The 14259-nt window shown below is 36.7% G+C and overlaps 1 protein-coding gene across 2 annotated transcripts in view; it reads left to right on the forward strand.

The window, feature by feature from the left end:
* The window catches only part of LOC132127618 (obscurin-like), a 499117-nt gene that overhangs the window by 397845 nt on the left and 87013 nt on the right, over positions 1–14259 (forward strand). For both annotated transcript variants that reach the window (XM_059539573.1, XM_059539582.1), the window contains 4 exons: positions 4003–4047; positions 8393–8473; positions 8759–8787; positions 9042–9110. In XM_059539573.1, the coding sequence (XP_059395556.1) occupies positions 4003–4047; positions 8393–8473; positions 8759–8787; positions 9042–9110 (224 nt within the window). The remainder of the gene's footprint in view (positions 1–4002; positions 4048–8392; positions 8474–8758; positions 8788–9041; positions 9111–14259) is intronic.

Raw genomic sequence — 14259 nt, forward strand, 5'->3', positions numbered from 1 at the left:
CACTGACATGTGTTCAGATAACAACACTACATTTCTTTAACCCCGCCAAAAAAAAAAAAAAAAAAAATTATAAACATCCCACAGCACAACCACCTGAGCCCAACTTCAGTCTACTCATCACCTTGACTTTACCTGTGTTTGTAGAAGGCACCGCAGCCAGACCGATGTACACAACACAGACCGGAAGTTAATTTAGGGCCAGGCGCGTGCGCCCGATGAAACCATCTGTAAGATGACATTTCAGCACTTGACAAACGGAGAGCGACTCCTACGTAGCACGTGAAGCACAGCTGTGCGATTGCTTTACGTGCAATGTTGGGAAACGCACGTCAAACAATAACGAACGATCGTAAAATTACTCGTAGAAAACACTCTTAAGTGCTAAGATCAATCGTTATCGGGAAACCCAGCCCAGAACTTTACACACAGGCAAACACGGCATGTGTAACGCAGGAAAGCGCGTTCCTATAGTCTTGTAAAGTAGTGTAGTTACCAAAATTATTAGTGTAATGCGTTACTTTACTTCGTTACCCAAGACAGTAATATAGTTACTGTAATCCATTACTTTGTAACTCGATACCCCCAACACTGTTCAGTGATTTATTATTTCACCAAATATGCTGTTAGCTTATTAATAAGTTAAAGGTAAGCATTTCCATTGCATTAATGTCAGTGAACTTTAATGAAAAATAAATAAATACATTGAATATCAAATTTAAAACTAATGGCTCATGCTGCCGAGTCTGAATCAGGTGGTTGAAGGGGGTTTCTTTGTCGATCAGCTCACAGTGTGATTCCTGTTTGTTAATGACACAGAGTGTGTGTTTCTACCGAGGTAAGTTTGAGCTATTGGCTCAGACACACATAGTTATTTAGGTCATTAGTTAAATAAACCTAAGGGTACAACACCCAGGTTCACATTGTTAGTTAATTTATCTGGGCTCCATTAGCACATGTGACCCAATTTCTCAATGGTGAACCAGTGCAACCAGACGTTCAAGAGGTGAAAAATCTTTGTGACTCCGATTTACACGATCAGAATATAAATCAGCTGTATTATGTATAAAATATGATCACTTCACGTTGAGTGTCATCTCCATCATTGGTCTGTCACCAACATCAGACAGAAAAATCATATGGTGTTGGTGACATCTGACAGTGGTGACAAATTTGTCATTTCTTTCACAAAACTAATCGAGTTGATGAAGCAGCTGCTTTGTTTTCTCTGTTGATGCTGACAGAACCTGCTTCAGGAGAATACAATGATCTAAATATTTCTAATATTATTATCAGAAACTGGAGGATGGTGTTGACATATCATGGTTGTGACACAGGAAATATTAACATTATGATTTAAAATATTGTAAAACTATAAACTGACACTGATGTACTCTGCAGAGGAGGAATGTGACGAGGGTCCTTCAGAGAAACAGCTGCCCCTCAGATTCCCTGATGATTTTACATTTTAATCAAGATCTGACGCTGCTGACAGAAAGAGAGGACACAACTTTAAACACCTTATGAAACACACACGCGTGCTTGAAAAACAGCCGCGCTTTAATATGAGATATTATTAAGTGTTGCTTTTGATAAAACAAGCTCTTTTTCATCTTCATAACAAATTAATTAATGAATTAAATTCATTCTCTGTGGCACTCTTTTAGATGTAGTGAACACAATAAGAGTCATAGATTTGAGATAATAATTACAAAATTACATTGAAGGGGATAATTGTTTTAAATACAGTAATCCCTCAAAATATTTAAATTTAAAATATTTTCATTTTTAAACCCACAGTTACAGTAGCTGGATATGTTTTGTCTCAAGAATCAGTGATTTCATAATCAAGACATTAACCCACATTATTATTATTATTATTATTATTATTATTATCTGTAGGTATCAGTGGAGTGGATAATTCTCGTGTGTTCTTCAGTTCTGGTGAAGATGTCCATCTGTCCTGTAATAAAGCTCTTTCTGACTGCACAACAACTACATGGATCTATGGCAGACCGTCAGAGACAGTTGAACTGATTACTTTAGGAATAAAGAAGACTGACACAGAGAGACACGAGAGACTGAGTCTGGACTCTGACTGCTCTCTGAACATCAAGAAACTCACAAAAGAAGATTGTGGACTTTACTCCTGCAGACAATATGTGAATGGACAACAACAAGGAGCTGATGCACAAGTTTTTCTGCATGTTCTTCATGGTCAGTGTCTCTGTGAATATTATGATTATATGTTGAATTAAACAGTAATATTGTCATGTAATCTCTGTCTGATTTTCTGTTTCAGTGTCTTCATCATCCTCACAGTCTGAGACCAGATCAGGCCGCTCTCTAAATCTCTCCTGTCAGTTATATAATTATTATTATGATAACTTCACTTGTGATACTTTAGTCCGTATTGAGGGTATTGAGATGATCTGGGTGAATCAGTCTGGTGTGAATCTGCAGACAGACTCCAGATTTCAGATCTCATTCTCCTCAGAACAGTGTCTCATCTCTCTGACTACAACACTCCTGAATGAAGATCACAACAGAGAGTGGAGATGTCAGCTTAAACACAGAGATCAACTGAAGACCTCAGCCACATATACTGTCAAGTATCCAAGTAAATGATTTATATGAACAATTAATCATCAGTCATTTAAATATGACGGTAGTCTGTGACGTATCTGAACATTCATCTTTTCCAGCTCCAAGCGAAACAAAGCCAACGTCTCCAGTCACCAGCTCTAAATCAGCTGCAGCTCCTACACAAGCAGGTCCAGAATCAGCTGTTAAGATCAATGTTTACTGTGACCTGAAGACCTCACTCAGATACACTGACATGTGTTCAGATAACAACACTACATTTCTTTAACCCCGCCAAAAAAAAAAAAAAAAAAATTATAAACATCCCACAGCACAACCACCTGAGCCCAACTTCAGTCTACTCATCACCTTGACTTTACCTGTGTTTGTAGAAGGCACCGCAGCCAGACCGATGTACACAACACAGACCGGAAGTTAATTTAGGGCCAGGCGCGTGCGCCCGATGAAACCATCTGTAAGATGACATTTCAGCACTTGACAAACGGAGAGCGACTCCTACGTAGCACGTGAAGCACAGCTGTGCGATTGCTTTATGTGCAATGTTGGGAAACGCACGTCAAACAATAACGAACGATCGTAAAATTATAAATAAATAAATAAATATTTTACCATTAAAATAATTTTGTTTAAAATAATTTTATTTTTGTTTACATTTTACCTATCACATATTTTTGTAATGATCATAAGTTACATATTATTTGAAAGCTTAATACCAAAAAAAATCATCCTGATAAAACAATTTTCAAATCAGACAATGCATTACTATGGAAAGGTAATATAAATATAACTGAGGTATTAATAACTTCATGTGTTTATATTGTAATCAGGGCTGTTTCTGATCAAAAGAGATTCCTCTGCAAAGTCTTACTTCTATTATCACTGAACAGAATTCAGGAGACAAGATCATCAGTGATGCCTTCAGATATGCACTGTGTCTTGTCTACACTTTAGTTACTTTAAATAGATAACAAAACATGCCTTTGAAAAACTGTACTAAATATTACTAAATATTAATCATTTTTAAAATTGAATGCATGACAAATAAACAGCATATAACCTTACATTTCTACATTTATGTCTGACTGTGTTTCTCTTTAACTGTCTGTGTGAGCTTTAGCTGCCTGAGTCTTACATTCAGTTTTTAGTAATGTATTTATAATACTAATAATTATTATTATTATGTTCTGATCATTCCTCTTCTGCAGCTTCAGCTGATTCAACACTGATTCCAGTCAGCAGCTCAAACTCTGAGAAGAAATCCAGTCAAACTACAGCAGCTTCTCCAGAACAAGGTACATGATCACTGACACACATCAGTCAATGAACAATGAAGTCAAACAGAGCTAAGATGTATTTGATCAAATATGATGCATCAGAACTGAAATCCTCCTCCTTATACAGAGACACAGACTCCTCAAACCCCCGAGACAACAGCTACACAGAGAGGTATTTCTGTCTTACTCATCTCAGTGGTTTAATGTGACTCTTACAGTAGAATTGGTATTCACATAACTGATTTACTGTAGACTTTAAGAGAAGATTATCACTGGTCTTCTTTAATTTGTAGACCTTAAGCACTTTTTTTCTCTTTCACAAAGCAAGTAAACGTGAAAGCTAGTTCACTAGTTTGTTCTTTCTTCACAAAGGTGAATGGGACTTTGGTTCTTTTAGTTTCAGGACGTAACTATTAAAATCACAGTGAGCACTTATTAATAATCTTTCTGTTACACAGCAGCTCAACAGAGAGTTACACTGAAATGGAGCTGCTGTAAAATAACAGTTAAATAAATCAAATTCAGTCCTGTGAAGGGAATGTCTGTAAGGTTTATTTTGTGTTCATGCATTAAAATATCATTGTTGAATATGGTGAATCTGAACTAAAAAACCTTCCTCTATAAAATCAGCAAAAGCACTGATGTCAGTTTCTGTGTGTTTGTGAGTGATTTCAGTGGTTTTATACGGAGCCCCTCTGGTCCCACTTTGTCAAAAAAAAAAATATATATATATAACTAACTCGTGACCTCAAGATAGTGAAGTGTCTGACACATGGACCCTTTGGTGATTTTTTGATGAGAATGCGTTATATGTTCATATGAATAACTAGCATAACAAGTTAAGCAGGTTAATTCAACATTAATGGCTATCAAGTCCGATAAAATTTGAAACGTTAGTAACAGAGACTAAGATAGCAGTTACTTGATAACCATTAACGTTGAATTAGCCTGCTTAACTTGTTATGCTAATCGTTAATGCTTCCACCTCGAACACCTATAGTCTTGCAGTAATTTGCCATCTAACTAAATGTTAACCATTCTAATTAAAACACTCTTACCTCTGTAAAGCCGTCACAATTACTCATATGATCATCTAACGCATTCTCATCCCGCAACTCCTTGCCGTCAACTGGGAAATACCGGGAAATACACATAAATACATACAGCCAGACGGAGGTACCGTGACCTAAGCCTAGAACGCCCTCTTCTGACGTTTTATCATAGGCTACACAGACATGCTTTTCCAAAATGTGAAACACTTCAATAATTAATGAACCAGTCTGCACATTACTATAGGCTAACTTAAAATCAGAATCAGAAATACTTTGATCTTTATTGATATTGATAACCCGGGGGACAATTCTTGTGTCACAGTTGATGTGCACATCAAGACATTTAAAGGAATATAAATAGTAATAGAAGTTGGTTAATAAACAAGTAGCCTATATACATGTAAAAAGTATAAAAAAATATGCTATAAAATATGAAGAAGAATTATAAAGGACTATGGATATGCAGCCTACAAGATTTACATTACTGTATTAACAGAATTGAATTGATTGTGATGAACAGTACTAGTAAATAAATAGAAACAGAAATGCAGCAAATTATATTACACTGAATATTAAAAAAGATAATATTGCACATAATGTGAAGTATTACATTGCACTACAGTACAGGGTCCAGTTTAATAACAAAGGGTCCATGTGTCAGACACTTCACTATCTTGAGGCCACGAGTTAGTTATATATATTTTTTTTTGACAAAGTGGGACCAGAGGGGCTCCGTAGTTTTATTCACATTCTGTTGTTCTTCTAGAATCCGTTTCTAAATACAGAACAGATTCTCTGTGGAGATGTTAGAACAGCTGATCATAACTCTGACTTCATGTCATGTCTCTTGTTCATCAACACCAATCCACCAATCCAGAATTCTTTCATCATGTCACTGAGAAACCAAGTCTCCAAACAACCCAAAACAATCATGTTACTTATGATTTTATGTCTCTGTCAGTAGTATTGTTTTATATATTTGATTTCAAAGACAGTAATGTATCACTCTAAAAACTGCTGGGCTGATAACATCCCAATTTGGGTTATTTTTATGTTTAACTCAGCATGTTGGGTTGCTTTTTTATGATTTAAATTTACTACATTGCTAGGCTAAAATGAACCCAAATTGAGCTAGGCATTAAACTTACAAATCTTGTTAATTTTAAAAATCACTTTTATACACAAATAGTAACTATCAAAAGGTAAATATTTATTAAAAACAAGAGAAAACAGTCAGTAACATACATTTAAGAAGAAATGCAGAAAAATATGGCATTAACAGCTACAGAGTTTATAAAGCATTGAACATAACTTATGATAGTTGATGCCTACTCGCATATGACTTTTACCAACAAAAAGTGTCTAAATCAAAAAGTCTTAAATCAATATATTGTTTTCTGTAAGTGAGTAAACAAGATGATTTTCACATAATTTAGAAAGAAAAATTCTAGGCTACAAGCTCCAGTTCTCAAAAGTCCCGGGAACCATTGTTCTGTATGTGTTTTATTGCCTTATTCAAGTGTTTTAACATTTTTAGTTTTTCACTAACCACGCATAAAAATGTTTTTCTCAAAAACACAATCATGTGTATACATGCTGCTTGCATATTATTATAGCCCAGTTTGTGCTGATTACAGTGAGATTAGACTCTAGCCATTTAGATGTATATAAGAAACTGAAAATGCACAAATGTCAGGGTATGACAAAACTTCTCCAGGCCCCAAAAATACCCTTAGACTCCAGAGGGTTAAGATCAAATTAGATTTTTTTGGTAAATTGTATTTATTGTATAAAATATACAAAAACACTTTTATACAATAAATGTACAATTAGTTGAGTTCTTTACCAACTATTCTGGCATGACAGTACACAAATTAACCACAACATTAACATTGATATTAATAACATTTAACAGATGTGAGCATGTGTATGAATGACAGAGTGTAAACTCCATTTCTACTGGCAATAAAATAAATAAATAAATAAATAAAAATGGTCATAATTTACTCTCCCTCATATTGTTGCAGACCCGCACAAACTCTGCTAATTCCTGGAAACCAAATATATTTAATATTCTCTTAAAGTTTGTCCTCCATTTCTAGTCTAGGAGACCAATATTTTCTTTTGAAAATACATGTTCGCTATCATATAATTTAGGATTTGTTCATATATAAATATTGGAATGGATTACTTATACAATAACTCTGTATTTATGAGGCTTGAAAATACAGATTATGGATTAACTAAAAATTATGAGACAATTAAAATATATGTATTTGTGTTTGGAATGACATGAGGGCAAGTAAATTATATATATTTTTTGTGTGTGTGTGAACTAATCCTTTAAGAGAGAAGACCAAGAATGATGACTCTGCAAATCAGACAACTCCAAAGTTAATTTGAGTTCTGCAATGAACAACACAGACATCAATGGTTTTAATGAAATGAGCACGTTATCACACTGTTGTTGCATCAAAATTTGAAGTAAACAGGCAGGAGACAACAGAAACATTTCTTTTCTAAAAATAACTTACATAAAATCTCAAAAGAATGAAGTTATCTTGTCTCCGGCCTTCAACATCTACAAAAACAAACATTCTTTCAGTCTTAGTAAAAAAAAATTAAACGATGGAATTCTGAAGATTACTTTCCTTAAACCCGTCTGTCCCTCTCTTCAGAAGAACACCTCCTCCTCCTCACACAGTGTGTGACTCTCACACAAACAGCTTCTGAGTCTTTAACTCTTGGCGCGAGGACAATGAAGACACAAACTCGACAAGTCTGAACAGGGTAGTGATGTGTCATTCGTGAACGAATCGTTATTTTTGAACAAATCTTTTAGGTGAACGAATCGTTCTTGTTCACGGAATCCACTGACTCATATTTCTCGTTCAGTGAAGTTCTTCCCTCCACAGCGCGGCGCTATAAGCAGCGCATGCGCAGCTCGGTGAACCGGGTAACTGAACTATTTCATCATGTCAAAGAGTTACTCAACCTCGAGCCAATAGCCTTCGAGTATGACATGTGACAAAGCATGTGATTTGTTGAATGTAGTGAACGAATAAGCCCTTCACTGAACGAGTTTCATGAGTCTGAATGAGATCTAGAGATATCGTTCGTGAATGAAATGACTGAACTGATACCCATGTCGGTCGTGAACGAGTTCAATGAATGGATACATGTCGTCCGTGAAAATAGCAGCTTCTCACACTGGAGACGTCTGGTGTTGACGTGACGTGTGTGCTCTCCTTCACGTCTGCGTTCCCATCCCAGTGCCGCTGGTTTATGATCAAGAGCGATTCTCAACCCAAACTTGTGTTAAAACAACCCAACGCCTACCCAACGGTCTCAACCCAGCATTTGTGTTGAAAAAACACCCCAGAGCTTTTTAGAGTGTACAGTAGATGTTCTGCTGTTGTTTTGATCTGAATCTGAATGTGTCTCTCTATATATTCTCTCCGTCAGTGATCATGATTGTTGCTGCTGCTGTGTTGGCTGTTCTGGTTACTGCTGTTATTCTTTGGTTGGTTCACAAAAAAAGAGCTGGTGAGTATTTAGAGTTTAAAGGCATTACAACAGACGAGATTAAAAATATCAGACTTTGTATTTAGAGATAGGCACATCAGCTTCAGTTTCAGTTTCATCACGGAAATCTGCTAAGATGTGATGTTAAATATGTGTGTGATCAAATGTTTGGCTTGAGTGAACAGTAATATACAAACTTACAAAAACATGTATTATCTGCAGTAGAATTCATCTAGACTTTTATAATTTATTGTTTGCATTATTTTTTGTTTATGAGCTATCATAAATATTCCCATTGTTTTTCAGATAACAGAAAAGGGACTAATGACTCTGTGGTAAGTATCATAATACCAGTGACTCATGATTGATACATTAGCTAGCTATTATTACATCTATAATCACTGCTCCAGAGCAGAAGGTCTCAGTTATATCTGCACTTTTATTAGTCAGGTTAGATAAATGCGTCAGCTGAATGAAAAGTTAGTATATTAACTGTTTACTGTTTCTTTTTAATTGTCACATATAACAATAAATATAATGGATCCAACTGATGCAATCATAACTTCACCATGTTTCCATTAATGTTTAGGAGCAGAAAGATGATGCGACTTATAATGAGATTGACACAAACTGGAAAATCAGAGCCAAAAAGAACAAGGTGAATAAAACACTTCCCTGTTCTTATGTTGATGCCCACTATTGCCATCCACCTTCTCTTAACAGTTTGTACACACAAGTTTTATTCTTAGGCTCTAACATCATGCTGTAATATTTGTGTGTTAACACTTGCATCTTTTTGACAATATTTGTGATGTTCATGCAGGTTCGTGACTATGAAGTGATTTATTCTTTTATCACACAAGCAACAGTTGAACCTCAGGATGACTGCAGTTAACTTGCATTTGCGAACAAGAACCATCAGAAATAAGTTAAACAGTCATTAAAGGGTTAGTTCGCCCAATTTGCAAAATTATGTCATTAATAACTTACCCTCATGTCGTTCCAAACCGGTAAAACCTCCTTTTATTTTTGGAACACAGTTTAAGATATTTTAGATGTAGTCCGAGAGCTCTCAGTCCCTACATTGAAGCTGTGTGCACGGTATACTGTCCATGTCCAGAAAGGTAAGAAAAACATCATCAAAGTAGTCCATGTGACATCAGAGGGTAAGTTAGAATTTTTTGAAGCATCAAAAATACAGTTTGGTACAAAAATAGCAAAAGCTACGACTTTATTCAGCATTGTCTTCTCTTCCGTGTCTGTTGTAACAGTTCAAAACACTAAATCATTTTAAACTGTTCTCGTCTCCAATACGTATTAATCCGCAAATGACTTAAGCTGTTATCTTTTTTAATGTGGCTGACACTTCCTCTGAGTTCAAACAAACCAATATCCTGGAGTAATTCATGTACTCAAACAGTACACTGACTGAACTTCCGGCTTTGCTACCGTTCGGACGTTCTAGCTTACTGCTCTGCACTTTGCTTCTTATTTCTGTACTTTTCTCTGATTTTTCTAATATTTCTACATCAGCAGATCAGCACAGTGCTCAAACAACAGATTTTTGGCACAAACGCTAAAACTAAAAACTCTTTGGGACTGGAATAATACTACAAAAAGAAAACTTTGCCTCCCACTGCCAGCAGCTTACATTCCGGAGACGGGAAAACAACTGCCTACATTCAAACAGAAGAGAGAAAAAATGCCTCCTGTTGGATCTACTTGTTGCATGAACTGCTGCAAACTTCTACAAAGGATTGTGATTCTTGAAACAAAGTTACTTGCTGGACTTCCAAAACAGACGGAACACTCAGCAGACTGTCGTCATGGACCCTTTCAGCATACAGCCGGTGAGTCCCATGAATCTTCTGAATCTCAACAGTTTATAACAAGTGCAGGAACAAGCCGAAACTGATCGCCACACTAATCGATGGCACAAACAGGGAGCGAGACCCAAAGGAACACGAGACATCAGATGTATCATGCTGCCGTAGCTTCCTCTACCCCAGATTCGACTATGACAAGGCTTGTGAATACTGGCATTCAACCACCCCCTATACATCTTGAGAACAGATTTGAAGCATTAATGAATGTGGGTGAGGAATCCCCAAATGTATTTAAAGATGGATCTGATCAGCCAGCAGCTAACATCGCTACTAACAGGCGCTCAAGGACGAGCAGACAGCGGCTTTCAGCTCAGAGCACAGCCGAGCCAAGGACTCTGATAGTGGGTGACTCTGTTATCAGAAACATCCGTAGCAGGACTACAACAACATGCTGCCTTCCTCAAGCAACGGTCTCTGATGTGAACAAGGAACTTCAGAACATTCTGAAGAAGCACAAGACTGCAAATCGAATCATTATCCATGTGGGAAAGAATGATATTCGGAAAGAGCAGTCAGAACTCCTTAAGAAGGACTTCAGTGAACTCTTTGAAACACTTAGAAGACTCAAAGTTCAGTCGTTCATCAGTGGACCATTCCCAGCAAGGGGAACAAATATGTTTTCACGGTTGCTTGGGCTGAACACATGGCTACAATGATCTTGTAATATAAAAGGAGTGAATTTCATTGACAACTTCAGTCTTTTCTGGGGCCATAGACAATTGTTTAAACCGGATGGCCTCCACCCAAACAAACTTGGTGCCAGAGTGTTTAAGGACAATATCTACTTTTCCCTCCGTCATCCTTCAGCAGAGTGTGTCAATCCATTCAGCACACACACACCGGGTCCGAGTCATCATGTGGTTGACATATCCCACAAGGACACTGATAACACCATGCAACCAAAACAAGCACTGTTGATAGACCCTATCCTGGCTGAGCCCTGCCCACAGAGCTCCTCACAGACTGACTATGAAAGCAGTAACTAAATCAGCATACTATCATTTAAAAAACATTGCAAGAATTAGATGTTTTGTTTCAAGTCCAGACTTGGAGAAACTAGTTCATGCCTTCATTACCAGCAGGGTGGACTATTGTAATGGGCTCCTCACCGGCCTTCCCAAAAAGACCATTAGACAGCTGCAGCTCATCCAGAACGCTGCTGCCAGGATTCTGACTAGAACCAGACAATCTGAGCATTTCACACCAGTCCTCATGTCCTTACACTGGCTTCCAGTTACATTTAGGATTGATTTTAAAGTAACTTTACTCTTATATAAGTCATTAAATGACCTAGGACCAAAATATATTTCAGATATGCTCACTGAATATAAGCCTAACAGACCACACAGATCATTAGGATCGAGTCAGTTAGAAATACCAAGGGTTCACACAAAACAAGGGGAGTCCTCCTTTAGTTACTATGCTGCCCGCAGCTGGAATCAGCTTCCAGAAGAGATCAGATGTGCTAAAACAATAGTCACATTTAAATCTAGACTTAAAACTCATCTGTTTAGCTGTGCATTTATTGAATAAGCACTGTGCAATGTCCGAACTGATTGCACTATATTTTCACTGTTTTTTTTTATTTTATTTTATGTAAAATCATTTTCTAATAAGTAAATTTTTTAATAATTTTAAAAGTTTTAAAATTGCTTGTTTTATTCTTGTTATTATTTTTCTTCATTATTATTTTAATTTCTTTTATGTAAAGCACTTTGAATTACCATTGTGTACGAAATGTGCTATAAAAATAAACTTGCCTTGCCTTGCCTTGAACTGCTGTGAAGAGAGAACTGAAGATGAACACCAAGCCGAGCCAGATAACGAACAAAAGATTGACTCTTTCTCGAATCAAGAACCGTTTCTGTCAGACGCGTCCGATTCGAGAACTGAGGAGCTGATGATACTGCGCATGTGTGATTCAGCGTGAAGCAGACCGACACACAGAGCATCTGAACCGAACTGATTCTTTTGGTGATTGATTCTGAACTGATTCTGTGCTAATGTTATGAGCCCAGGTAAACCGAAGGCTTGCAGTCATCGCCAATGACGCCATTATGTCGAGTGCAAAAGAACCGGTGAACCGTTTTCTTCAACCGGTTTATTGAATTGAACTGTCAGAAAGAACTACTGGTGATTTGAAAACCGATGCAACCGGTTCTTGACTCGTGAACGAGTCATTATCTGGCTCGGCTCTGTGTTTATTTCTCTCTTCACAGCAGTTCAGTCAGTGTACTGTTTGAGTACATGAATTACTCCAGGATATTGGTTTGTTTTAACTCAGAGGGAGTGTCAGACACATTAAAAAAGTTAACAGCTTAAGTCATTTGTGGATTAATGCGTATTGGAGACGCGAACCATTTAAAACGATTCAGTTCGATTTGGTGAACTGGTTCAAAAAGATCCGGTTACAGCGAATGATTCGTTCGCGAACCGGATATGACAAACTGCTTTGTTTTGAACTGTCTTACAACAGACACAGAAGAGAAGACAATGCCTAATAAAGTCGTAGTTTTTGCTATTTTTGGACCAAAATGAATGTTCAATGCTTCAAAAAATTACAACTTACCCTCTGATGTCACATGGACTACTTTTCTTACCTTTCTGGACATGGACAGTAGACCGTACACACAGTTTCAATGGAGGGACTGAGAGGTCTCGGACTAAATCTAAAATATCTTAAACTGTGTTCCGAAGATAAATGGAGGTCTTACTGGTTTGGAACGACATGAGGGTGAGTTATTAATGACATAATTTTCATTTTTGGGTGAACTATCCCTTTAATTTTACAAAGACCTCCTAATATCAATCACAGAGAAATATTAACCTTATTATTAAAATATTATTGACTCCTGAGTTTAAATCAGTCCCATTGTAAATGATGTCTCTGAAATTTTAACAAACAGTCCCAAGTGGTGATCTGATTGTAATGTTTTGGTCAGTTTGTTATGTTTATTTCAAAGTAACTGTCTGCTTGCTGAATTAATAATTCTGGATTGTGCATTAACCTCTATGATTGTACAAATAAAATAAAATACATTTTCTCTCTTAGATCATTCTCATTTAATCATCTATTTTCTTGAGTGATTACTGCAGACTAGTTATCTAATTAAGAAAACAGAAAGTTATGTAATGATTTAAATGTTTATCAATAAGACATGAATGATAATGTGGTGTTGAACACTTGAGCAGCTGCTTTCAATAACACTTGTGATATCAGATTTTATTTGTCAGTAATAAATGTAAGACATGAAGCAGTCTGTCAAATATACATTTACAGTGAATTATTCTTGTGCAGATTTGTTCGAAGGGCCGCGATGGGTGTGATCTGTGTTAACCTAACTGAGACTTGTTATAGCACTTATATATCATTGCTCTTTTTGTTTTTTTTGATTGCTTCCACTGTCCTCATCTGTAAGTCGCTTTGGATAAAAGCGTCTGCTAAATGAATAAATGTAAATGTAAATGTAAATATACATCATAAAACAACTACAATGAAGTCTTAATGTAGTTTCATTAACAAGATTCGGGAGGAGCACGTCAGATACTAAGCCTAATTAGCACAGGTGGAGCACACTTAAGATAATCAACCCTAGGGTATAAATACAGCTGACTTACCTGTCTCCACTGACAGTTTATCAGCATCCCCCCTCCACCCCAGCTCCTCCACTAGAGTTCATTTTACACTTTCAAATACGGGGGGGTACTCTAGGTTCGGGTCATTCCCGAGCTCGGAGCCCTTCCCGGACAGCACGCCAAATATGCATTATAATACTTCAGCTAACTATATGTAAGTGTGAACACGTGAATAGTTAGGTATGACTCATAAGAGTTGTAGACCAAAAATTTACAAATGTCATGTTGAGACGGTGACTGAAACTGCTGAAAAGAACTGTGTAATTTTAAAATACCAGTTGTGTT

This window comes from Carassius carassius, chromosome 3, assembly GCF_963082965.1.
Source record: "Carassius carassius chromosome 3, fCarCar2.1, whole genome shotgun sequence".
Lineage (NCBI taxonomy): Eukaryota > Metazoa > Chordata > Actinopteri > Cypriniformes > Cyprinidae > Carassius > Carassius carassius.